Raw genomic sequence first — 27,053 nt, forward strand, 5'->3', positions numbered from 1 at the left:
TTCAATGCATTCCTATGGGAAACCGTGCTTCGCAAGACGAATTTTTCGCAATACGAAATGACTCGCGGAACGAATTAATTTCGTCTTGCGAGGCACCGCTGTATATTCTTTGTGGGAAGGACATGCGGGTCCAGAATTGGCTTCCACAGTCACTTAAAGACATACTGTTAAGGCCGTGATCACGGAAGAGAGTCTTACTCGGCCACGAGTGATCACCAAAGAAAATAAAATAATATAGTTAATGAGAGGCAAGCAGATCAAGAGCTGTGTGCCCTTCCTTTCCCTCCTGGACTCTCGAGCATTCATTCACCTGGTTGTTTTTCACGCATACAATCTGCGCAACAAAGGTGGGATTCAATCCAGACCCTTTTCAGCCCATCTGGGTGACTGGACTACATGAAATCACAGAAAGCGAGTGCCGGCGCCCCCCCCCCCCCGGTCTTCTTTTCTTAACAAACCACAGAAGGCAGGCCTCTCCCACTGGCTTCTCTAGTTTGTGACCTCGAGAGAACTTGCTAAGGCAGCTTGATGCTGGCATTAAACGTGTCCTTGGGATCTGTAATCCTGAAGTGGGTGTATCGCTCCACAGTCGGAGGCCAGGGGAGAGAGTAGAAAATGCCACGTAGATGGGACCCAGCACAGGTCGGTTCGGTTCTTGAAATTCAACACGTAGCATCTTTTTATCAGATGGGCTGCCGTGTGCCGCTTTGCCCTGAGCACGTTCTTATGCTGTGTTCAGGCCACTAAAGCTTCTTAACATCCCTTTAGCTGTGCATTTTGTGTTTTTATATTGAGATTTGATCTTGTGCACTGCCCTGAGGCCTGCAGGTATAGGGCGGTATACAATTTTAATAAATAATAATAACAACAGCTGGAAATGTGTGTTGGGACTAAATGACCGATGAGCTTCTTTTCTTATTTTTTTTTTTGACAAGGTAATAATCATAAATAAGAATAAAAAGGTGCACCCCAACCCCGAGACCATTCCATTGAAACCAACCTCCCAGAATTTCAACACCTCTTGCGATAGTTTGACCCCTTTCCATTTTAACGGTACAAATTCTACAAACGCCCTCCATACCTCCTCGAAATTATTTCTCCTGCATATTCCCCTGCCTTACCTTAATGGCACGTGTTAATTTATCATTAATAGCTATACCCCGCACCTCTTTATTCCATTCTTCCCTGTTATATTCTGCTTGCCCTTTCCTGGCTATCATAATCCACGCAGCTGTCATCAAATTTGTGAGCAAGTCCTTCATAGCCTCTGAACCTTCCACCCCATCGTAAACTGATAATAATGCTACCTCTGGACTTTTAATCGGCTTTAACCTACCGACAAGCTTCTGAAGTGTTTTGAGAATGTGCATCGGAATCTGTTCTGCTTTCAGGGAGCTATGCAGCTGTGGGATCCTGAAGCTTGTGGTGACACAAAGGTGGAAACTGGGTGTGGTGCTTGGGTTCGGCAGCAGGAATGGGGAACCGGTGACAATAACCTCCCCCCCCCCACCAGCTGCTGTTGGGCTCCAGGCCCTATTCTCCCAGACCATGCTAGCTAGGGCTGTTGGGAGTCTGGAGGACCACACAATTCCCACCAAATCTTTTTTTAAAATATATATTTTTTATTAAATTTTCTGTTTTACGATTTAAAATACTCATTTTTACATCCTTAAGATATCAATGACTTGCAGTGTAGTGTAGTGGTTAAGAGCGGTAGACTCGTAATCTGGGGAACCGGGTTCGTGTCTCCGCTCCTCCACATGCAGCTGCTGGGTGACCTTGGGCTAGTCACACTTCTTTGAAGTCTCTTAGCCCCACTCACCTCACAGAGTGTTTGTTGTGGGGGAGGAAGGGAAAGGAGAATGTTAGCCGCTTTGAGACTCCTTCGGGTAGTGATAAAGCGGGATATCAAATCCAAACTCTTCTTCTTCTTCTTTCCGTGGTTCATTTTGCACATCATAAATCCCTGCATATTTTACAAAAACTAGACCATTCCGTATTCCATTATTGCATCCATCAAAACTCCTTTACACAGTTGAATCTATCTTAATGCTGCTGCCAGCGTTTTCAGCTGTACACAGTTATTGCCCATATATTCAATAAATGTTTTCCAATCTTCTCTAAACATATGTTCTCTTATTCTATATGTTAAGCCTGCGAGTTTTGCATATTCTGTCAACTTAAGTTGTTGTTCTTCTTTGCTTGGAACCTTGCTCGTTTTCAATTTTTGGGCTAACGAAACCTGGGCTGCAATACAGTCGTACCTTGGAAGTCGAACGGAATCCATTCTGGAACTCCGTTTGACTTCCAAAACATTCGGAAACCAAAGTGCAGCTTCTGATTGGCTGCAGGAGCTTCATTATTATTATTATTGGCTGGATGGCTGCAGTCGGAAGCCGTGGAAGATGTTCGGCTTCCAAAATTAGTTCACAAACCGGAACAGTCATTTTGGGTTTGCGGCGTTCAGGAGCTAAAACGTTTGAGAAGTAAGCTGTTCGAAAACCAATAACCTTTTTTGATTCCCACCAAATCTTAGCACTCTGGGTTTTTTTGTGTGTTTTTTTTTTACTGAAGTCATTTCTGTCGCTTGCAGCCTTGCAGGTATTATTTTCAGGGCACCTTTTCCTGGAGTTGGGTCACCTGTTCCCTGAACAGCCCATCTCCCTTTTCTGATGCCTTCCAGATAACACGAAACCCTGCCCACCCATGGAGGCTGCATTGTTGTTGTTCAGTCGTTCAGTCGTGTCCGACTCTTCGTGACCCCATGGACCAGAGCACGCCTATCCTTCACTGCCTCTCGCAGTTTGGCCAAACTCATGTTAGTAGCTTCGAGAACACTGTCCAACCATCTCATCCTCTGTCGTCCCCTTCTCCTTGTGCTCCCCATCTTTCCCAACATCAGGGTCTTTTCTAGGGAGTCTTCTCTTCTCATGAGGTGGCCAAAGTACTGGAGCCTCAACTTCAGAATCTGTCCTTCTAGTGAGCACTCAGGGCCGATTTCCTTGAGAATGGATAGGTTTGATCTTCTTGCAGTCCATGGGACTCTCAAGAGTCTCCTCCAGCACCATAATTCAAAAGCATCAATTCTTCGGCAATCAGCCTTCTTGATGGTCCAGCTCTCACTTCTGTACATTACTACTGGGAAAACCATAGCTTTAACTATACGGACCTTTGTCGGCAAGGTGATGTCTTTGCTTTTTAAGATGCTGTCTAGGTTTGTCATTGCTTTTCTCCCTGCATTACTCCTTTGCATTAACGCATTACTCCTTTGCAACTCAGTCTGCATTTTATTCAAAACTTGGGGCAAGCGGCTAGGTTTAGTTAATAGGTTTTGGGTACCGCCTCACACCGGTCGGGCGAGGTGTGGCATTCCTTAGCCTCTTACGAAGGGGGTCAGGCTGCTGTCCTGTCCCTCTGAATGTGGGTCCCCCTCCTTAAGAAGCCTCGGCCCCCTGTGCCCAACAGCTGTTCTCTTGAGGCCGGGAGACTTTGACGCGTCAGATCTTCCATCTGCTTGTTTGACTGCTTCGTATCTCGTAATAGCCTGTGGAAGTTCTGAGCTGCTTTAGGGAGGTGAGGCGAGGTAAGACACCCATCGACTGAGAGGCTTACGTGGCCACTGGACAAAAAAGCGTGATTCGGTGACTATTTGGAGCTGAGCTGCACTGAGCGTGGGGAGCCTCTACCCCGGGCCCTGAAATTCCAGATTGGGTGCTGCCCTGCCTAACCGCTGCTCTGAAGATGAACTGCTTCTGCCTCTCGGTTGCCATCTGGAGACACCGCTCCTTGCTCCTGGGTGCCATCTTCCTACTTCTGCTGCTCCTCCTCAGGCAACTGACCAAGCAGTAAGTATTGGTATGTGGGGTTCAAGGGAGCTTTGCAGAGAGAACCGTCTTGGTACCGGTACAATCCTGATCTTGATAGACCGTTGCTCCCCTCTCTGCTTGATTTCTGGAAAAGGGGTTCAGGGGCAATGCAGGAGAGATGTGTCTTTGAGCAGGTGTTGCGGAATAACCACAGCCAGCTCCTTGAATCTGGTCCCAGAGGGAAGGGTTGCCAATCTGCAAGAAATGTCTTCCACCCTCTCTTTTGTGTGTGTGCGTTTAATAAATGCATCCCTATCCTGCCCTTCCTCCCAAAGCAGCTCAGGGCACGATTAGAAATTAAGACCGAGAAAGAAATAAGTCCTTGGTATTGAGGTATCCTTAGCAGCTGCCCTCTGCTAAACTGCCTTTTCGGTTTGTTGGCACTTTTGGGTAGCTCTAGAGATGTGCAAAAACTGGCACTCTCTAACTTTCGGTTCCAAGCGTCCATATGGTCTCTTTCTGGTCCATGTGTGGAGCTGGTTGTTGGCCCAGCAATTCTGTAAAAGGCTCTCTAATTTATCACTAGGTCTATTCATTACCCCCTCCAACTTTCCTTGAGCAATGTATTGTTTCTTTTTTTTTTTTAAGCGCCAAATAAAACTGAACTTCCAGTCAATAGATAGGTAGATAGATGATAGATATCTCAAAGGGTTTCAGCCTTTTTGAGTCCACGGCTCCCTTGACCAACTCCATTCTTTCTGTGGCACCCCTGTGGGGCTCAGGAGCCCAGTTCTGTCACCCCTTGCCTGCAGAGCTGTCAGCCTCTCACCCTTTTTCGAACACCCTCCCTTGTGGAGTGTTCCCTCAGCCTCCTCTCCCTGGGAGTCCTCTGGGCAACCGCTGCTGCCGCCCCAATCTCTGAGCTGCCCCCCCTGCCCCAAAGAGAGGTCCCTCCTCACCCTGCCCCACAGGGGCCTGGGAAGCACCCCCTGGCCAGCCCCAGAGGCCCCATTCGCCTGGGGAGCTTGTAGCCAGGGCTGCTGCAACCAACAGACCTGCAAGCCTTTGGGAGAGAGAGACGCAAGAGGGCATCAGAGGAGGGAAGGGAAGAGGGACAGAGGTCAGTGTTGCCAGCGGCACCCCTGACCATCATTCAAGACACCCCAGGGTGCCATGGCACACTGGTTGGAAACCGCTGATATGTAGATCAGTAATATTTGTGTGTCATCCTTGTGCAAGGGCCATGCTGATCTTCTCTGTATCGTTCCAATTTTAGTAAATGTGCTGCTGACGCAAGTAGCAGTCTCAAGGCAATTGAAATGAAGATGCACCCAGCAGCTATTGTCATGAGGACAACAAGCCTTCTATTGGGTGTGCCACCATTCTCTCTGCAACACAGCTCCCTGCCTGGATAGGGTCATCTGAATATGGGGAGAAGCAGGGGCGTAGCTAGGTAAATTGGTACCCGGGGGCAAAAAAAAAAAAATTGTCACCCCCCCCCCAAAGGCATGGGAAGGTCAGGTGGTACCCGGCGCAGAAAATTTCTTGTCAACCCCCCCCCCCGTTGACCCCCCCCCCGCAAAAATGGTTTTACGTTATTTCATATTTTCTTACAAAGGAATAATAAGAAGTAATAACCCTTTTATTTATATCCCACCCTCCCCGGCCAAAGTCGGGCTCAGGGTGGCTAACACCAGATACATAACATTGGTATAAAATCAAACAATAATTAAATTACCTCCTAAAAACATCTCAAAGTCTAATTAGATGGCTTTCCACAGGGTTAGGGTTGGGAACAGTAAGTGTTCTCTGAACTGAAATTTCAGCCTTCATGACATAGGAAAACAGCCAAGTGAACAGCTATTTTGGTGGAGGAGGGTCAAGATATTAACCGATATGCATGAAATTTCATATATAGCTATATAATCCCTAGTATAGTAAGATAAGACCTTCGGAGCAGGCATTTTCCCAAAAAAAAAAAATTCAAAAAAAATTTATTGCTAATTTGTCACCCCTCCAAGAGACGTTATTTTTACACTTTCCCCTTAGGGTAAATTACAATATGAGCAAACTACTAGAGAGCATTGTAGTTCACCCCAGCTCTGCTCCTGGGCTCAAATTTCTGTCTGTGGAGGAGAGCAATAGAAGCTTGCTGTCAGGAGCAATTTCTTTGCGTGAAACCCACTTTACCTGGGCTACCAACTTCTAGATACCAAGTATATCACTGGTAGGAAACGTGTGGCCATCCAAATGTTGGTAAGCTCCATCTCCCGTCAGCCCCCTCCCCACCATGGCCAAAGAGTTGTAATAGATGAAAATCATGCTGTGTGACAAGTCTTCTGAAATCCTCTGCCTTAGGGTTTGCTTAACCAAGAGATTGATTAAACCAGGGTTTCCCAAACTTAGGTCTCCAGTTGTTTTTGGCCTGTCAGGCTTTTCAGGAATAGAAATGGAGCTGCACAGGGTATCTTGGCCTATAAGAGACAGCAATGTTGTCATGGATACGGGGAATGGGAAGAATCCAGGTAGGATTGTCAAAGGCCTGTGATGTGCACAAGGGACTAGTTTATGAGCATTTAGCACACACCCTTCTGAAGGCATTTCCCAGTTACTAGCAGAGGACAGAACTGTAACATGTGGCATTGTTTCGTCCTGACCTAGGAGCCAGAAACATTTTCTCTCTGTCTTTCTTTGGCGATCACTCGTAGCCGAGTAAGGTTGTCTTCCATGAACACAGTTTTAACAGTTGAGCCTGTAAGTGACTGTGGAGGCCAATTCCGGATCCACACATCCTTCCACAGTGGAGACATAGGTTTCCGGGCAGGAGTTGATTACGGTGAGGGTTTGCCAAACGTGCCTTCCTTCCTCTTAGCACGTTTCTCCCTTTCGTCCTGAGTTCGAGCATCTTCAAAGCCCATGACACCTTTGGTAAAGGCTGTTCTCCAATTGGAGCGCTCGCAGGCCAGTGTTTCCCAGTTGTTGGTTTTTATATATTTTCTTAGATTTGCCCTGAGAGAGTCTTTAAAGCCTCTTTTGTTGACCACCAGCATTACGCTTTCCATTTTAAAGTTTTCTCTCTAACCCACTCGAGACAAGCTTTAGATCATTTCTGGTATGCACAGCAAGGAGTTTGGCCATTCGGCCATCACCAAGGAGCAGAGGGTGGTACAAAGTAATCCCAAGGCTGCTTCCTACTTATACATTATCCTTAAAGCGACTAGACAGATGATTACAAAAATATTCTAATACCCCAAAGATCCTTACCCCAAGCTGTGCCAAAGTAACTGTCCTGCTGTGGCCTCTTGCTGTGCTACTCTTGTGGGTGGCGCTATGGTCTAAACCACTGAGCCTCTTCGGCTTGCTGATCAGAAGGTCGGCAGTTCAGATCTTTGCGATGGGGTGAGCGCCCATTGCTCTGTCCCAGCTCCTGCCAACCTAGCAGTGCAAGTAGATAAATAGGTACTGCTGCAGCAGGAAAGTAAAAGGCATTTCCATGCGCTCTGGTTCCCATCACGGTGCGGTTTAGTCATGCTGGCCACATGACCCAAAATGCTGTCTGTGGACAAACACCGGCTCCCCTGGCCTGAAAGCGAGATGAGTGCTGCAACCCCATAGTCGCCTTTGACTGGACTTAACCGTCCAGGGGCCATTTACGGCACCTTTTTTTACCTTTACTAGTAAACTACTAGAGAACATTGTAGTTCACGCCAGCTCTGTTCCTGGGCTCAATTTTCTGTCCTTGGAGGAGAGCAATAGCAGCTTGCTGTCAGGAGCAATTTCTTCATGTGAAACCCAGTTTACCCAGCTTCCAGCTACCCAGTAGATCAGTGGTAGGAAACACATGGCCATCCAATGGTGTTTCTGTGCGCTCTGGCTTCTGTCATGGTGTCCTGTTGCACCAGAAGCGGTTTAGTCATGCTGGCCACATGACCCGGAAAGCTGTCTGTGGACAAATGCAAGCTTCCTCGGCCTGAAAGTGAGATGAGTGCCGCAACCCCATAGTCGGCCTTGACTGGACTTAACTGTCCAGGGGTCCTTTACCTTTTTTTAAACCTTACCTTGCAGGGAGATATTGCGGATCACCCCTGCAGAAGAGCTGTTGAGTCTGCATCGGAAAAACGCATCCACTCGCTCTCTGGCTGTTCAGCAGCTGCAGGGGAAGACGGGCGTGGAAGAGCCAGGGAGCCTTAACGTCGTCTTTCTGAAGACCCACAAAACAGGCGGCAGCACAGTGCAGAACATCCTCTTCCGGGCTGGGGAGCGGCGGAACCTGACCGTGGCCTTTCCCCTCTATTCCTACCAGTTTGCCTACCCAGAGGCCTTCTCCAGGACGTTTGTGGAGGACCTCCCCACCGGGGCCGCCCATTTCAACCTGCTCTGCAGCCACATGCGGCTGGCGGTTGGCGAAGTGCAGGCGGTCATGCCGCCACGCAGCACCTTCCTCACGATCCTGCGCCACCCCGTTCAAACATTTGAGTCTGTTTTCCACTACTACCGCAACGTCGTGCCTGCCTTCCAGGCGCTGGCCAACCACTCCAGGCCGCTGCTGGCTTTCCTGGATGCGTCGGCTCGCTACTACGATGCCAGGGACGCCGGCAATGGGCTGGCCAAAAACCCCATGGCCTTTGACCTCGGCCTGAACGCGAGTCAGGAAGAAGCGCCAAGTGGCCGGTGGCTGGAAGAGCTGGAAAGGCTGAATCGGACTTTTCAGCTGGTGATGATTGCAGAGCACTTTGACGAGTCGCTCCTCCTGGCGAGGGAGTTGCTCGGGCTGGACATGGAAGAGCTGGTGTACGTCAGGCTCAATGTGCGCCACAAAGAGGGCGAGCCTCTGCCCAAGGCGCTGGTGCAGAAGATCCAGGCCTGGAACTGGTTGGATGTGCAGATCTACAGGTTTTTCCAGGGCGTTTTCTGGCACAAGGTGGAACGCTATGGCTACATGCGCATGAAGAGGGAGTTGGACGCCTTCCACGCGCTGCTGAGGGAGACGGGGGCCAGGTGCCTGTCGGGGGAGCCTGTCGGACCCGAGCGCATGGCTGACGAGCTGCGGCCTTGGCAGCCGGGCAGTGTCACCATTCTGGGCTACAGCCTCAAACAGAACCTCACCTATGCCCAGTACAGTGGCTGCTTCCGTATCGTCCTGCCTGAACTCCAGTATCACGCTTACCTCTATTACAGGCAATACGGGAGGGACATGCGCCCTTAGTGGGTTTCTGGCTATTATTGGGGGGATATTGAGTGCAACCCTGCTCTCCTCTCTATCCATTGACCTCAGCTGTCTTACTCATTTGTTTTCTATTGGTTCTCTTGGGTGTGATTCCTGCATTGCAGGGGTTTGGGCTGAATGATCCTATGGATCCTTTCTGACTTAACAATTATACCCCACCCATCTGACAGGGTTGCCCGAGCCCACTTTGGGCAGCTTCCAACCTATATAAAAACATAATAAATCATTACACTTTAAAAAGCTTCCCTAGACAGGGCTGCCTTCTAAAGGTTATAGAGCTACTTGATATCTGATGGGAGGGCGTTCCACAGGGTGGGTGCCACTACCGAGAAGGCCCTCTGCCTGGTTCCCTGTAACTTCACTTCTTGCAGGGAGGGAACTGCCAGAAGGCCCTTGGAGTTGAACGATGGGTATGGAGACGCTCCTTCAGGTATTATGGGCCGAGGCCATTTAGGGCTTTAAAGGTCAGCACCAACACTTTGAATTTTGCTCGGAAATGTACTGGGAGCCAATGAAAGTAGGTCTTTCAGGACCAGTGTTATATGGTCCTGGCAGACACTTCCAGCCACCAGTCTAGCTGCCACATTCTGGATTAGTTGTAGACTCTACAACTAAGCAAATGTCAAAGATTCTCCTGGATAAAACACTCAATCTGTGCCCTGCTGTACAATCAGAGACAGCATCTAAGCCTCTCTTGGATGGCCAAAGAGATGGCTTGGATGGCTATTCTTCTGCAATTCTCCACGACATACTGTTATGAACAGGGATTTTCAGATATGAAAGATCAGAAAAGAGAAAGGCTTCTTTGTGCTGATATGAGTGTTTGTCACAAACTGGACCTAAAAACAAGCTCAGGCCTCTGATTGAGTTTGTATACCTACTTGAGGGACTTATGTAAGAGGCTTGTTTATCATTATATTATATTCATGTTATTATGTAGCTGCATTATTTTATATTCCCTGGATGTCCCCATGATAATATTATAAAGTAGTTGTCTTCTATGTTATAAATCAAGCACTGCTAGTTGTTGTCTATTTTTGTTTCCCAATGTATTTTTTATCAATTAAAAAAATTGGACTGCTGCAAGCAAATTTTTATTCTGAAAGTGTGGCCCAGAGGAAAAAAGTCTGAGAAACACTGACCTGAAGCGGTCTTCTGCCACCTCTGGTTAAGAACCCTTTAACACTAGTCTCTTGTTCACCAGCACAGAAGCTAACTGGAAAAATCTGAAGTTCTCATGTTTAAGTCCAATCCCTTGCAATGCAGGAATCTCATCTAAAGCATGGCCATCCAACCTCTGCTCAAAAGCTTCCAAGGAGAGCCTACAACTTTCCGAGGAAATCCGTTCCACCATTGAACAAATTGTACCACCAGAAATGTTCTTCCTGATGTTCATTTAGAATCTCACTTCTTGTAACATGATGCCATTGCAAGGGGTCTACCCTATGGAGAAAACAAGCTTGCTCAATCTTTCATGTGACAGCCCTTAAGATATTGGAAGATGGCTATCCTATCTCCTCAGTCTCCTCTTTTCCAGATCCTTCAACCATTCCTCATAAGGCTTGGTTTCCAGATCCTTGTACATCTTGGTTGCCCTCCTCTGTGCATGTTCCAGCTTGTCAATATCCTTCTTAAATTGTGGTGCCCAGAACTAGACAAGATTCCAGGTGGAGCCTTACCAAGGCAGAGTAGTGTGGTACTATTGTTTTCCTTGATCTGGACACTATACGTCTGTTAATGAAGCCTAGGATAGCATTAGCTTTTCTTTTTTTTACTGCAGCATCACATTGTTGACTCATGTCAAGCTTGTGGTCTACTAAGACCCCTAGATCCTTTTCACATGTATTACTGGCAAGCCAGGTATCCTCCATCTTATATTTGTGAAGCTGGTTCGTCTAGCCTAGGTGCAGAACTTTATGTTTGTCCCTACTGAAATACATTGCTAGTTTGGACCCAGTTCTCCAATCTGTTGTCATCTTGAATCCCAATTCTGTCTTCTGCAGCATTAGCCACCCCTCCCAATGTGGTGTTATCTGCAAATTTGATGAGCAACCCCTCAATTCCTTTATCCAAGTTGCTTATGGAGACAATGAACAACGACGAGCCCAGGAGAGAACCCTGCAGCACCCCACTTGGCACTTTTGTCCAGGATGATGAGGAACAATTAATGAGTTTTCTTTGGGTTCAGTCAGTCAAACAGCTGCAAATCCACCCAACAGTAACCTAGTCCAACCCAGATTTTACCATCTTCTCCAAAGAATATCATGGAGGCCTTTATCAAAAGTCCTACTGAAATCAAGATACACTAAGTTCACAGCATTCCCCTGATCCACCAAGCTTATAACTCTATTACCCACAATCCAGTCTGCAACACAGTGCATTTGCTTCCTCATTGCCTTCCCAGCCTATTCACCTTGATTCAGAAAGGAAGGGACCATCATGTCAATTCCAAAGCGATTGGCTTGCCTGCCTCAGAGAACTTTCAAGGACAAAGAAGTGCATTCAGGAAGATGGGCAAAGTCTATGAGCAGGAGGAGATCTTGAGGCTCCTCTTAATGGTATTTCAGATTCCAAGGAGTCTATCCCATTAGGAACCTAACAAGCGGCAGGATTCAATTAGGCTTCTGCGCTAGCTTGCCCCATGCTGTTCCCAAACTGGCACCATGCTGGGAGCATGGGTGGGAGAGAATGTTCACCTGAGTGCTATGCTGAATACAACTTGGCGTAAACACTTCTTTGTAGGCTTCAGGTATGGCCTATTAACCACCCAAATATGGAGGCAAGTAGCCAAAGAGCTTTTTTCATTCACAGGTAATATAGCCGATAATTTGCTTTGCAGGTACCTCGAGTTTGGTCATGGTCTGAGCTCTACAGGCTGGGAGTTTAGGGGGGGGCAGGGGAGCATCTGTTGTGCTTGTACCAGGGATGTTGGATGGGGGGCTGTCCACACCAGGTGTCATCCCAGAGGGGGGTGACAACCCGCCCCCCCGCGGACCGCTGCTATGTCGATCCGCCCCCGTGGATGGCTTGCCCCGCCCCCGGGTGCACAGAATGTGTGGCGCTCCGTGTGCCCAAGCGGCTAGCTCCGTTGCTGGCTTGTGGTCATCTAACTGGCCACTACAAGAACAGGCGGTTGGACCAGGTGGTCTTTGGTTTGGAGAAGCAAGGATTTTTGCCAGTAAACTGGTTCCCGAGTCACAGCCAAGTCAATGAAAAGCTACATCGTAAGAGTACACCTGTTGGAGCAGAGCTTTTATTGATCAAACAGATCTGGAAGGAGGAGTGTTGCCTCTGAAGCGGGGAGTGTGGGTTGGAGCAGAGTCATCCACACGGCAAACCTGGCTGACCACAAACACACCTGAGTTAAGAAAAGCAGCCGTTGGCAGAAGAGCACCCAAGCCCCCTTCTGAGAGTTGTCAGTCTAACCTTTGCTCTAGCAGCTGCTGAAGAAAGACTGATAAGGCAGGAGGAAGTGCAGGGAGGGGAAAGAGAATCCAAGCAAGTGTGTCCAGGGTAAAGTACACAGGTGGTTGTTTAATACCCTTTTGCCACAGATCACTCAAACAATATGCAAGGCTCTATCTATTCTAGGGATGCATCTCTGTAGGGAATCCTGTTCTCACCCGATACTAACCTGAACTGTCCCCCTCCGCTCTGCCTTAGCCTCCTTCCAAAGGGAGATCTTTCTTCTCCACTTTGAAACCCTGTCATAATACTAATTATTCAAGTCCACCCCAATACATCATTAACCAGACAGGCCTTGTGCTCTTTTCGTTCTTCCCCAGCCACCTGCTCCAGTGAACAACCTCTAGCTCGTAAAGTCTTCATCCCTCAATTTAAGTGAATACAGATTTGTCTCTATACATACACCTCAATTAAAAAATAGACAAGACAAGCTGTGCCCCTCCCTCTTCTTTTATGGGCCGATGGAGTGCACTGAAACAAATTGATGGGGAGAAGAAACCACACAAGCAGAGTAGCAAAGGACCTCAACTTGAGCGCAATAATGCACGGGTTAATAGTCTGGCCCTGAGTTCAGGACTGAGTTATCTGTTTAGTTGATGTAGTTGCCTTGAACTCTCAGTCAAAGAGACAGAAACCTACTTTTAGAAAACTCAACCCAGAACTACCTTGCTAAAGGTTTCCCTCCTCACTGTGAGCTGCCTTGGCTCTTGCCATTGTACAGTCATTTCAGTGCTCAATATCACTTGCCCATGTTCTGCAGGCTTATTCCAGTGTCCTGACTTCCTTTTAGCAGCATCCTAACGATCGAGGAGTTTGGTAACCCCCACAAGACATTTCAATTGCAGCCTCTTACATGGAGTGCTACCTGACTGCTACAGGCTGGAGTAGCAGAAGACAGTCACTGCAAGAGTGACCACAGGGACTCTCTCTCTCTCTCTCTCCTCTCCTGGATCAAAAAGGAGAGGGCTGCCATAGGCATCTACATAAATAAAAATAAATATGTCAGTGGTGTTGGGGCTGCCTCGCCAGCGATCATAAGACGACAAAATCCTCTGTGGTTGCCTTTTTCGCCCTGCCCCTCTTGCTGGGCCGCTGCCCTTGCAACTGTTTGCTGGGAGAATCGGGAACAGAGCTCTTCTAAACCATAGTCCTGAGCGCAGCCATCTACAATGGAGAACATGGGGTATTCTCTTTGGCAGCCGCAGAATTGAGGACCTGCAGTAGACACAAAGGAGGACAATTGGCACAATCCGATTACTTGAGGCAGAGACAACATGAGGAGGTCTTTATGCCAGAACAAAATATAGCTAGAGTCTATTTCTTCTCTGTTTTGTGATAGTCCAAGTACAGGGAAGAATTACAGGGATTTTACACCTCGTGGTAGAACCCCTATACAAAGAATTGCACATCTTCCTCTCCGTTTGTGAGTTATCATTAAAAAAAAAAAAACATAGCTCACAATGCCCATGAACAGGGAACAGGGAAGCTCCTGGAGCCAATCAGAAGCCATGGAAGCCGCGCCGGACATTCGGGTTCCAAAAAACGTTTGCAAACTGGAACACTCACTTCCAGGTTTACAGCATTCGGGAGCCAAAACGTACAAGTGCCAAGGCATTCAGCTTCCAAAGTACGACTGTACTTCCATCATTGCCTCAAATCACCTCTACCAGATCCTCACCCTCAACATTTCCACATTTCAGAATTCTGCAAACCCCGCTCCCACTAAACCTGGGAGTGTAGGGTTTTGTCAGATCCACACATCAGTTCAAAGCTGGCCCCACTGGCAGGGCTAGGAGTTGCCTCTAGGCAAACCTAAGCCTCACCTGTGTCAATTCCACGCACAGGCCCTCAAACTCTCTTCTGTGGCTGACGTAGAAGCCAATGGTGCAGCTGGGATCCACCTTGCTGAAGGCCGTTTTCCGGGGTGAGTTGCAGTGGAAGGACTGGAAAAAGAGGATACAGCAAAACGTGACGTTCGCAGAGCTGTCTCACATTAAGCCGTGACCCAGAGACTATGTATTTAGTATTGCCAATTTATACACCACTGAGCACCGTAGCTTCTAAGTGGTGTACAATGAGGTAGCAAAAGATCAGTTAAAATCACCCATGAAGTCAGAAAAGCTTGTTCAAAATGCCTGCTGAAATTTCAGAGTGTTCACCAAGTGCCTGAAGTTCAACCAGGATGTGTGTGTGTGTGTGTTGTGTGTCCTGTCTGATCTCAGCCAAGAGGAAAATCAAGCGGAGAATTTATCTTGTACAAGTAAAGCCTTCAATATCACCCTGCATCTCAAAACATGTTTTTAAATGCATCTGGAGCATAGAGACCCATGATTCTCCTCTGTTTCTCCTCAATGTAGAGAATTCATAAGTATCAGAATTGACCTTGAGGGGAAATTAAGATGCCTTCAGTTTTTACTCCACTGATGAAAATATGCCTTACCCAGTTTTGTTCCTTCTGTAAGCATCAGAAATAAATGTAACACCAGCTCTTGCTTTGACTACTTACTTTTTACCATTCTTCTCTTAAAAGGGCTATTATGCTTCCTTATTTTTTAGCGACAAAACACATTTATGTTTTGGCAGTTAATCTATAACCACTCTCCACACCAGATGCAAGGTTAACTATTTTGTCACAGTGTGCCTAAGGTGCAATGATACATATTGGCTCCCACGCCATCCGGAGCTCTAAGAAGGTGCTTACCTCCAGGGGGAAATTCTCCTTAGTGGTGTCCACAAGAGCTGGCAATAATGCGGGGTCCAGGAACAGAAGTGTGTCATCTGGAAGACAAGCGAAGTGGGAGATCAATTATGGATCCTATCTTGTCTTATGAATGAGTGTGGTGGGGGTATGAGGGAGGAAGGGACTCCTTTAAACTGTGCAACACTAGGAAATGTTTACGAATGGCTATAATAAATTAAAGGAGCAAACAATGGCCATAATCTAGTAAGCCCACTTGGAGCTGCTGAGAGAAAGGGGGGGTCCCTCCCCCTGGTTTTAAGAACTAAGACTGCAAAGGCAGCTGAGTAGCAAGATGATGGCCCTACACCACAACTGGCATCTTAAAACCCATCACAAAGTTTTGCAGAATCTGACAGTAAAGAATGCTGAGAATCTGGCTTATCATTACAGTCATACCTTGGTTTTTGAACAGAATGTGTTCCAGAAGTCCAGTTCGACTTCCAAAACATTCGAAAACCAAGGCACAGCTTCCGACTGGCTGCAAGGAGCGTCCTGCAGCCAACCGGAAGCCGTGCTGGACGTTCGGCTTCCGAGGCAAAGTTCGCAAATCGGAACACCTACTTCCGGGTTTGCGATGTTCGAGTTCCAGTGTTTGAAACAATAACCAATAACAAAAATGGCAACGTTCTGCATGTTAACTTACATTCAGTAACTTCTGCAATTGCATTTTGGTCCATATTGAGCATATAAGAGTGACAAAGGATGGATCAAAATGTATGCAATTACAGAAATGGATGAATGTCACGCTAGCAATTTTGGTGAAGCATTTTGGTGCAAAATTTGGGGTGCCTGCCCTTGTTGGGAAAAAGCAAAGCAGCACGTAATAACCCACATCTGGAGGAGGAGAGGGGAGGCCAGACATTTCTGCACCTCAGCAATGAAGTCTATTACCTTGATATCCAACGAAGTACAGGGAATGCCTTGGTTTTCCTCCAATGATCCCAATACAGAAATCCAGCCTCAGAAGTTCCTGCACAACAACGGAACTTAAATCACACCACCTTCGGCCAGCTCCTTTTCCAAGGGGTTGCCCAGATGATGGAAGGAAACAAATAGCTCAGTCGGTACAGCGTAATATTCTTAATCTCAGGGTCATCAGTTTGAGCCCCATGTTGGGCAAAAGATTCCTGCATTGCAGGGGGTTGGAGTAGATGACCCTCATGGTCCCTTCCAACTCTACAATTCTATGATTCTACTCTGTGGTATGTCTGATGCAGAATGACCTAGAGAGACACTGAATTCCACCACCCACTTTGGGCATTGCGCAGGGCAAGAGGAATGCAACTGGTTAGTGCACTTGGGTGGGCAGACAAGTAGTCAAACATGTTTATTTCACTGCTCTTCTTGAGTAGTTGCATTCATGAGAGGCAGTTTCTCTGTCTTTGCTACACAACTTGGCCGTCGTTACACAGCAAAGGAACCTCCCACCCCACCCTTCCTTCCACAGAATGGGCAAAATCTTCCTGAAAGAACTGTTACATTTTCATTCTATCCCACAGAGCCAAAGAAGTAAAGGACCCCCGGACGGTTAGGTCCAAAGGTGACTATGGGGTTGTGGCGCTCATCTCACTTTCAGGACGAGGGAGCCGGCGTTTGTCCAGAGACAGCTTTCTGGGTCACGTGGCCAGCATGACTAAACGCTTCTGGCCCAATGGGACACCTGTGACGGAAACCAGAGCGCACGGAACTGCCTTTAGCTTCCCGCCACAGTGGTACCTATTTATCTACTTGTACTGGCAGTGCTTTCGAGCTGCTAAGGTTGGCAGGAGCTGGGACAGAGCAAAGGGAACTCATCCCCGTCGTGGGAATTCGAACCGCCGACCTTCGATCGGCAAGCCCAGGAGGCTCAGTGATTTAGACCACAGAGCCACCAGCATCCCATAGAGCCAAAAGGCACCCCCACCAGATCAGCCTCTATTTTCCTGCTCCTGGCTTGGGAGACGAATGAGGCATCAGCCTGGATTCCAACAAGGATGTGCCCACTTGAGTCCCGGAAGTCCATCTCACACCTATTCCCAAGTCACCTTAACACAGTCCACATAGGCAGGGTTAAACGTCTCCTCCCCCTAGCCGCATGGGCACCAGGATGATGACTGCTTTCCATTCGGCGCCAGGGTCCCACGCAGTCCTGTCTTTGCTTCTATTGGCCAGGTTGGCCACATCATCTTTGTACACTATGGGAAGTAGCAGAGCAAGGAATTCAGGTCCTGCAGCCAAGGGGATCTCAGCCCAGCTACCTGGGCTGTGACCTACCAGGTGCTTCATGAACCACAGGCAGGGCTGCTTACCCCCCACCCCCCTTCAGCACCTTTACCTGTGCAGTCCTGAGGACACATATACCGCCAGGTTGCCTGCTTCCGAACAGCAATCCACTGCTTTCCTGCAGGGGGGGAGAAGGTGCACTTCAGTTGGACACAGAGTTGCCTCCCGACCCCACTCTCCAGCCAGCCTCATCCCTGCAAGACCACCACCAGAGGATTGAGGACAAAAGGAAGAAGCTATAGATTTCTAGCTTCCGAGGTCAGCAAAGGAAGTGGAGCAGCAGAACAGCCCGCCGGTCAGCTTCAGGGCTCCTTTGCTTTTGATGCTTTGCAAAATTCCCTCAACCCCCCCCAAAAAGTAACAACAACAACAATAACAACAACAACAACAACAACAACAACGCAAAGTGCTAAAGACTCAAAGGCAGACGGCAGGCTGGGAGGAGTCTTCTGTGCCCCTCCCACTGACTAAACACTGCTGGATCAAACCACAAGGAAGGAAGGAAGGGAAGGAAGGAAGGAAGGAAGGAGCAGGAAAAGACCCACTGTTCCTTTTGCTGAAACATCTGGGTCAGGACCACATACACACAAAGTGCAGAAATACACAATTTAACATTCTGGAAGGACACATATTCTCCTTTGATTGCAAACCTGGCAGCAGACCAAGACTTGTCTCTTAATTTTAACGCTGTGGTCTTATAGCCCCATTCACGAGATAAAACCTTTGCCTGTTCTCATGGCTTAAACTTTGAATCGCCTGATGCCATATGCAGTGAGATGGCCCAAATCAGTCAAAATGGGGTGGCAGGGCAGGCCAGTTCTGGATGTTCTGTAGATTTGAATTGCACAAAGATGCCTGGTGAGAATGTGCCAAAATCTAACACCCCTACCCTCACTTATTTCCATGGAAGTCAAATCATTTCTGTGTCTTATCACTCTACACCTGATTATGTGGGCTACAATAGAAGGCCCATACCAGTCCCCTGCTTTCTTCCCTGAACTGCGCCCAGATCAAACAAACGGTGAATTCCAAAGGGTGCTGAGGCCGATCAGCAAACCAGAGACTAATCTTCCGGTGGTAACGCTCCTTTTCCAGTTCATCAGGACTGCTGGTGCGCCTAGGGGCCTGCAGCTCCAGGGTCCACTGCTCCTGTCAGTAGGGATAGGTGGGACCTGGCGCAGGTTAGCTGTGCTGGGGCAGGGCAGAGGGGTGGCTTCATGGGCTCCATCTCCGCCAAACTGGGGGTATAAAGGGCAATCTGACCAGGTCCAATCTGAAAAGCGGAATAGAAAACAAAAGCGGGCTAAGGGACTTGGGCACCCTTCATTCCCATTAACCACCCAAGCATTGAAGCACCCAAATGCAAGGCCCTTTCACTTGCTCAAGATTGCAAATAATTATAGCCCACATTTTGATTGGGGATGGCGGTTGAATCTGGTGGCCCAAGCCTTTTGGTTTGCAAGTGAAATCAACTATGCACAACTCGTAGTGCTATTTGTTCTGCAAAAAACTTTTCCACTGCTCAACTCTCCTTCGATTATTGATCTTGGGGTGGGGTGGCAGGTGTAATGGGAGGAGGGGGCTGTTCAGGACTAGATGGCTCTTTGGGACGCTCCGTGATTCTGGGGCACACTGCAGATTCCTGCATGTTGAATGCATGCTTTAGAAGGGACAGAGGAATGGGAAGGGGTGGGTGAGAGGGATCCCCTCATGACATGTTGCACAGAGAGCTGTGCCTCTCACCTCTGCCAAGGAATGGACGACGAGACCCCTGAGCCAGCAGCATCTGACCACTGCGCAGCATGCAGCCCCAGCCACAGTCCGTGGTCCACCATAGGCCTTCTAACTGCTGAAATTCCCGTCGGTAGGTTAGCCAGATGCGCGAGGCAAAGTCCTTCTGAAAGCACTCCACATCCTCTGTAAGGCAGAACAGAGACCGGTAAGGAAGAGGCCCAACCAACAGCAGCACACAAACAATGCCCAGAGGCAGAACTTTTCCTTTTGTGTATCACAACACCCCCAGCCATATTTGCAGGGAGACCTCTAGCTCACAGATGGGGAAGTTCAGGCTCGGCACAGGTCTCAGTTTGGCCTGTGAGGCTGCTTTCCCCAAAACCATGCTCACCTGCCCCCGCACCTGACATCTTATGGGCAGGTGGAGCTGTTGGCTGCCAGTGCACAAATGTGAGTCCCAAAGTCCTGATTGTGCATTGGCTAGGCTGGCTGTGCTACTGGCAGTCAGCTAGTTCCCAACAGGGCTCTCACCAAGTCCTGCATGGCACTCAGAAGTCCCGACAATTCAGAGTAACCGTCCCCTAATGCAGGTTTTCACAAACCTGTGGTCAGGGATGATGGAAGCTGTAGTCCAACAACAGCTGGACTAATGAAACACTGCCTTAATGTCATTGCAAAATCAAATGATCATCAGGTGGGTGATCATGTCCACTTGTCAAATCTGGCCCACAAAGGATCTGTTGGGCAGATCCAGTTCCCCACCCCCTTTCTCTAGCTGTACTGTCAAGATAATCCTCTTCATCTAAGCCAGGCTTCCTCCAACTCGGCCCTCCAGATGTTTTGAGACTACAATTCTCATCATCCCTGACCACTGGTCCTGCTAGATAGGGCTCATGGGAGTTGTAGGCAAAACATCTGGAGGGCCGAGTTTGAGAAGCCTGACCTAAGTAGTTAGGATAAATGAATAAGGATCAGAACAAACTGTATTAACGCTATACATCTCAAACGTTACGGAAATAAAGGGCAGGTATGAGCTTGTAATCCTTCTTGGCTATCCAAGACAAAGAAGAGGCAGAGAGAGAAAAGCAACAAAGGGCCGGCATGAAAAGGACTTCTTGGCCTTGATCTTCAAAGTCGCCATCTCCTATCCGTACTCCTGCCCCGCTAAGAGGATTGACAGCCTCTTTCAGAAATGCATCCATTGTCATCGACTGAGGGATTTTACACCAAATCCAATAGTGTCTTATAGTGGGTCAGAGGAAGAGGCAGGCAGGCAGAGATTGCATGAAGGAACAGCACAATACCATTGCAAAACAAAAATGAACCCAAGTTCTGGGAATCCCTCCACCCTGCCTCCTAAGCCCTCACCTTCACGTTCAAAGCGGTAGATGTGTCCAAAGAGGTAGACAGGGATAGCTTGCTGAAATTAGTTTGGTCTTGACCGTCAACCTCGGGAGGAAAGGAGACAAGAAGGGTTGTTACAAACCATGCGGACTTCAAACACTGGGCCCTCCACTTCCTCCCTGCAGGTTGGTACGGAGATCCAGGCTTGACCTAGCCTTCAAACCAGTGGCCTCCAGTGGCAGAACTCCCCACACCCACCCTGATTGCATAACAATCTGCAGAGGGAACACTTTCCCTGCACGCTTCTGCTTAAGATGTTGCCTTAGAGCTTACCCACCAATAAACATCCATCGATGCACTAGAAGCCATCCCTCAAATGTTATTTACTGCAGTTTGCGTTCTCACATTCACCTCAGGTCTTCACGTTGTGTGAATTCATGGCTGTAGTTGGGAGCATCTCTCCAAGAACAGCCTGCATGAACAGATCTTGTTCTGCACATGCAACAACTTTGTTAAATCTCACCTGGTGTTATTTAGATAGGCCTTTGAAATGGGAATTTTCTTTGAACCAACCACAACTTATGGAAGTTTTACTGATGCTTTATTGACATTCTTATGATTGTATCTTTTGTATGGTGAACACTGGCTTGTAATTTGTTGTTGTTGTGTACAGAAGTGTGGTTATAAATACTTAAATGAACAGATTAAAGTATTCACCAGCATGTGCCTGCAATGGGGAATTCTACACTGTGCTGAAGCTCAGTGCTCAGGTGTAGAAAAAGCCCTATAAACATTTTATTTTTTCAGCCCTTCAACTATAGATTAAAAGCAACCCATCCAAATTGCCCCATGTTCATTCATGACAAGCCTGACAAGAGAAGCTACCTGGAATCATAGAAAGTAGGCGCTCTTAGTGCAAGAGAAAATACAGGGAAGGAAGATGCGGTAGATTTCTGCTCCCATCGCCAGAATAAAGCGATCAAGTTAAACATTACATAAAAAGAAAGCAGAACTAAATCTCTCCAACCCCACCCCTGCCTTTTGGATTAGTTTTCAAAGGCCATGGGGTAAGATATGAAATCCTTATCTGTAAACACAAAACACACAATCAGTGTTGTAAGTAGAATTTAATAGGACATTTTCACTAACCCAGATAAATCTGTGCTCACATTCACTCTCCACAGCCATGATTCAAGGAGCTAATGCAGAAGCAGAAGCTGGCAGGGGATGTTCTCAAACCAACCAGAAAAGCATGCAAGAGGTGTCAGCTTTATTAGCCCAGCAGAGGCTAATGACAAGAAAACAGAAGTAGAACCTGCTCCCCAAATCATATTATTTTCCCCACCCCATGACCAGTAAGGCTAGCCATATTTGTTCAAGGTGCGTAAGCCTCCTACACAAATTTGCTCTCTGCTCTTTGCATAAAAACACACTTGGCAGCTGTCCTCAGAAACAAATACTGACATATCAAAAGCCTGTGCTCAGCCTCCAAATCTAACAGGGATTTCGGGTAAGCTTGGCATGAAAGTGCCTTTTGTCAATGAATGAATGCTTTTGTTGCAAGACCTGGAAATTGGCCATATCCCAGAGGACATGGCAGAATTCCAGATCTCAACATATGGAGGAATTTCAGAGGAGCTCTTGCAGCACAAACAAAGGCAGTCACTCCATGGCACGACGAGTCGTGCCAAATAAAGGAAGTCACTTCATGGCACGACAAGACAAAGGTCAACATGAGAATCGGGCCTCTCAAGAGTGCAGGCTACAAAGTTTCCTGAAGTTTGGGCCCATCTTGATTCTCAAAGACAACATCTGCCCACAAATCCTATGGCACTGAAATCTGGGGATATCCTGGGTCTCCCAAAATCATACAAAGCCAAGTGCTAATAATTCTACTGAGTACTCCCAGAGGCATACCTTCTATGCCACTATAGGCTAAAACTACCACATTACCAATTTGGAATTTAATTCCATAAAATTTATATACCACTTGATTGCAAAAAACAAACACACACCCTCAAAGTGGTTTAAAAACAATGAAGCAAAAATAGTTCAAAACAACTATTTAAAACATTTAAAAAAATAAAATAAACATTAAGTTAAAAACATGATTAAAACACAATTGAGATGCATACATGTTCAATTTCTGGTTTAAGATTCTAGACATAGATGATTAGTGGCTAACAAAGCTTTCTCAATAAACAATTTTCAATTGTTCATTTTTTAAGATAAGGATGCATTGTTGAAAAAGAGAATCCAACCACTACCTCCCTTTTCGTTCTGACTTAAAACCAGAAGCTGCTACTATAATTTGGAATATTGGGGCTAGAAGTTTATGGTTCATTTTTCTAGCTTTTAATATTTTTATTATTGTACAATGCTGTAATTTAATTGTATGCCACCTTTGGTGGGGTTTTCCCTCTTAAAGGAAGCACAAATATTATTTAAACTTGTCAAGTGGAGGGCTAAGCAGAAGAAGGATTATTTCCCTTAATTTCCATGCAACAACCGTAAGTCTGACTCACCATATTTCACATTGTTCCAGACAGAGAAAAGCTTGCTTTTGATCTTCTCCACTTCGTCAGGCTCACTATGTTGGCTGCGTGCAGCACCCCCTCCGGGGAAGAGCCCTGGGTAGTTCCCCCCTTGACTGCTGGACCTGGGATTAAAGTGTTGCCTTCCGTCTGAGTGGCGCAGCTCATCCTGGCTTAAGTACTGCACTGAGGTGGGTGACACGGAATTCATTTAACAACTGGGACCAGTGTAGGCTGCGTCTTCTGTGGGGGGTTGGGATGAAACTTCCATGTGCCTCGCCAGGGAAGCAGAACTGCAGAACCATCAGAAACAAGGGTGAGAATCTCACTAACAATGCAACTAAGGAAGCCCAAAGGCCCCAAATATTTTAAAGTAATGTACAAATCAATGCATTTGCAAACAAGACTCATGTTATCCCCACCTCCTGCTCTGTCTGACTGATTCAACCTTTCATGCTCAGCTGTATGAGATGTGTCAAGGAAAAACATTTAAGGGATGCTAAGCTGTGAAGAGCAAATGGGAGAATTCATCCAAACTCTGTCTCTTTTCCAAACAATGGCTGTGAACCCCTGGCATCTCCAGTTTAAAGGATCTCAGGCACCAGGACTAAGAACAAACTGTGCAGGTGGCTCACCTTAGACTGGACTAAGAGAGTGGAAAGGAAACAGAAAAAAGCCTACAGCTCCCCCCCCCCAACCCTCTGTAAACCATGGTTTTTATCAGTCCACAGACTGGCCACCTTCATCTCCCCAGCTGAACTTTTTAGAGCAGCATACAATATTCTGAACCTGCAAAAGGGGGCACAAAAGGGGCTCACTGTTTTTTTTGTATGTATTTCACGGTGTCTTGTTTGCACGTATTTCACAAAATTAATACACCGCTTGATCGTTAAAAAAAACCCCCAAAACCTCAAAGTGGTTTGTGAAAAGATAACATGAGCATAGCCCGCAGGCAGGGCAGGGGAAAGCAAAAATCAATAAAAAGACATAGCAAACTGAGGTTCTGCCCCCCCAAAAAGGCCTGCACCCCCAACAAAAATCCTGGCTACAGCCATGAAAGATAAGACAACAAAATCGAGAAACGTTCACACCTCTACTTGAAAAACATACAAACCATTAAGAAGCTAAAGCAGGTTAAAGTTTTCCCAGCTTTCTAAGCATCTGGCTTTTGCCTAAACAGGAATCCCTAAATGGCCTGGGCCCAGTATACCTTAAGGAGCATCTCCACCCTCATCGTTCAGCCCGGACACTGAGGTCCAGCTCCGAGGGCCTTCTGGCGGAACCAGGCAGAGGAACTTCTCGGTAGTGGCGTCCGCCCTGTGAAACGCCCTCTCAACAGATGTCAAGGAAATAAGTAACTAAACAACCTTTAGAAGGCATTTTAAGGCAGCCCTGTTTAGGGAAGTTTTTAATGTTTGATGTTTTATCGTGTTTTTGATGTTTTGTTGGGAGCCACCCAGAGTGGCTGGGGAAACCCAGCCAGATGGGCGGGGTATAAATCTATAATAATAATTAAAAAATTTATTATTATTATTATCATTATCATTATTATTATTATTTCAGCAGGCGTCACAGAAAGAGTGAAGGGAAAGGCGCCTGCTTGATCTCCACAGGCAGGGAGCTCCAAAATGCAGGAGATGCCCACTAAGTGGCCGAGTCCTCGAAGATGCGGGAGCGGCCGAGGGACCCTCTCTCCCTACCAACCCAGCAAGCGCGGCCCTAGCAACCCAACTCGCCCCCAGCAACCAGCGCCCATTCCACCGCCACGGAAACCTTCCCCTCTCCCTCCTGCAGCGACGCACGGCCCAGGCGAACACCGATTTCCCCCCGGACACCCTCACAGCCAACCTGGGTGGGCATGGGACGAGGTAGCCCTTTCCCCGGGGCGAGCCGCCGCCGTTCAGTCCGTCATGACTTCGGGAGACCCTTCCGCCGCGAGCGGCAGCGACAGCGCCACCGCCATCTTAGATCCCCGGAAGCAGCTGAGAAGCACCCGACGTCCGGGCGGAAGTGGTCCTTCGCCTTCAGACGGCTGCCGGAAGTGGCTCCTCTCCCCGTGGCGAACCTAGAGATAGAAATGTAGAGGACGAAACACTCAACTTTGGATCTCCTCACCACCACAAGACCACAACTCCCATCATCACTAGCTAGAAGGATTAGGGGTCAAGGATGATGGGAGTTGTAGTCCAACAATGTTTGGGTGTCCCAAGGTTGAGAAAGAATCATAGAATTGTAGAATTGGAAGGGTCCACCAGGGTCATCTAGTCACTTCCAACACCCTGCAATTTCAGAAATATATATATATATATTTTATTTATTTATACTTTTCAAGTATATATATCACTAATTTTATACATTAAAAAAATAAAAAAGTCCAGTAGCACCTTAGAGACCAGCTAAGTTTGTTCTTGGTATAAGCTTTGTGTGCATGCACACTTCTTCAGATACATGCACACGAAAGCTTATACCAAGAACAAACTTAGCTGGTCTCTAAGGTGCTACTGGAAGGAATTTTTTTATTTTTTAATATATTTCGACTGCGTCAGACCAACATGGCTACCTACCTGAAACTAATTTTATACATTTCACTAATTTTGCAATCATTTTAACATTTCAAAACTTGGCTTCCTTCCGCCTCTTTCTGCAGTTCCTTAAATTTGTTTTTAATATCATTTGCATATCCAAATTAACTTAATTTGCTCATTTATTCATCTTCTTTAAATATATACTCTTACGAAACTACTGGTTATTACAATAATCCTGCCAATGTTTTTATCTGTTATACTTTATCTGTAAATATTCAAACCATTTCCATTCTTTTATATAAAAATTGTTATCTTGAGTTCTTATTCTTCTGGTAAGTTTGGCCATATCTGCGTATCCATAAGTTTTTATATCCATTCTTTTGCTGGGACTTCTGCTTCTTTCCATTTTGGGCCAAGTAATATTCTTGCTGCTGTAGTAGCGTATATGAATAAGCATCTATACATTGTAGAATTCTGTCCCTATAATTCCCAAAAGAAAAGCTTCTGTTTTTTCTGTTTTTTGTTTACAAAGGTAATTTTAAACACACACGGTTTCATTGTACTGTATATCATTTCAGAAATCTAAGCTGATGCATCCATGACAGAGGGACAGAAAGACTGCACTAAAGGATGAAATAGACACACAAACCAGCCTTCCGGAAAAGTACAGCTGAGAACAGGCTTGCATTGCCGTATCTCCAGATGAGGGACTATCGCACTGTGGTTGCAGTGCAAAGTCAGAAGGCTTTCCTCTGCTGGGAATACAGTTGCTGATTTCTTGTAGTTCAGTCAGTGTACTTGGTATTTTACACAGAAACAAAAGCAAGGGGGTGGGGGGGACTAAAAGGTCCCCAGTCTCAAAAGATGTGTTGTTCAGTCGTTCGTTCAGTCGTGTCTGACTCTTCGTGATCCCATGGACCAGAGCACGCCAGGCACCCCTATCCTCCACTGCCTCCCGCAGTTTGGCCAAACTCATGCCAGTCGCTTCGAGAACACTGTCCAACCATCTCATCCTCTGTCATCCCCTTCTCCTTGTGCCCTCCATCTTTCCCAGCATCAGGGTCTTTTCCAGGGCCTCAAAGGATGTACATACAGTCAAAATTCTGCAACTGAGGCACAAGTCCCCAGTAAGAATACCACAGCCACCACATTGTTGAAATACTGTGTTCTTGTCTCAGAGAGAAGATGGGAATTTGGGACTTGATTAACAATTCAGATTTAGAAGTGGAAACTGCAACAACATGTTGCAGTATGGGACGCTCCTCGTCAGGGTTCTAGTAAGCCAGCTATGCCTTTTTGGTAGCCAACCCGCCCTATGGCTTATTTCATTCTTCCTTGTTTCTAGAACACCCCCTGCAAAGTCATAGACATCATTGTATTGTGGTCACTTTGCATGCTCAGTCCTCACTGGTCTCT

General features: G+C 47.0%; 2 protein-coding genes and 1 pseudogene across 2 annotated transcripts; 1 reads left to right on the forward strand and 2 right to left on the reverse strand.

Annotated features, from left to right (window-relative positions):
* Nucleotides 1–3,429: 3,429 nt before the first annotated feature.
* Nucleotides 3,430–9,153, forward strand: LOC117060891 (galactosylceramide sulfotransferase-like). Its single transcript, XM_033173480.1, has 2 exons — nt 3,430–3,845; nt 7,872–9,153. Exons 1-2 carry the CDS (start codon nt 3,742–3,744, stop codon nt 9,010–9,012), a joined length of 1,245 nt encoding a protein of 414 aa, XP_033029371.1. The 5' UTR covers nt 3,430–3,741; the 3' UTR covers nt 9,013–9,153.
* On the reverse strand, nt 5,003–5,102 carry LOC117061332 (annotated as a pseudogene).
* Nucleotides 9,154–12,264: 3,111 nt separating the features above from the next.
* Nucleotides 12,265–23,340, reverse strand: ATG4D (autophagy related 4D cysteine peptidase). The gene is given in 17 exon segments (XM_033173011.1): nt 12,265–13,599; nt 13,601–13,686; nt 13,689–13,713; nt 14,322–14,441; nt 15,200–15,276; nt 16,130–16,208; nt 17,263–17,298; nt 17,300–17,412; nt 17,553–17,565; nt 17,567–17,618; nt 18,443–18,509; nt 18,512–18,538; nt 18,541–18,633; nt 18,636–18,773; nt 19,244–19,417; nt 20,603–20,670; nt 23,088–23,340. Coding segments are annotated over 17 exon segments (1,473 nt in total). The 5' UTR covers nt 23,324–23,340; the 3' UTR covers nt 12,265–13,530.
* Between the last annotated feature and the right edge of the window lie 3,713 nt (nt 23,341–27,053).

This window comes from Lacerta agilis, chromosome 16 (genome assembly GCF_009819535.1).
Source record: "Lacerta agilis isolate rLacAgi1 chromosome 16, rLacAgi1.pri, whole genome shotgun sequence".
In the NCBI taxonomy this organism is placed as follows: Eukaryota; Metazoa; Chordata; class Lepidosauria; order Squamata; family Lacertidae; genus Lacerta; species Lacerta agilis.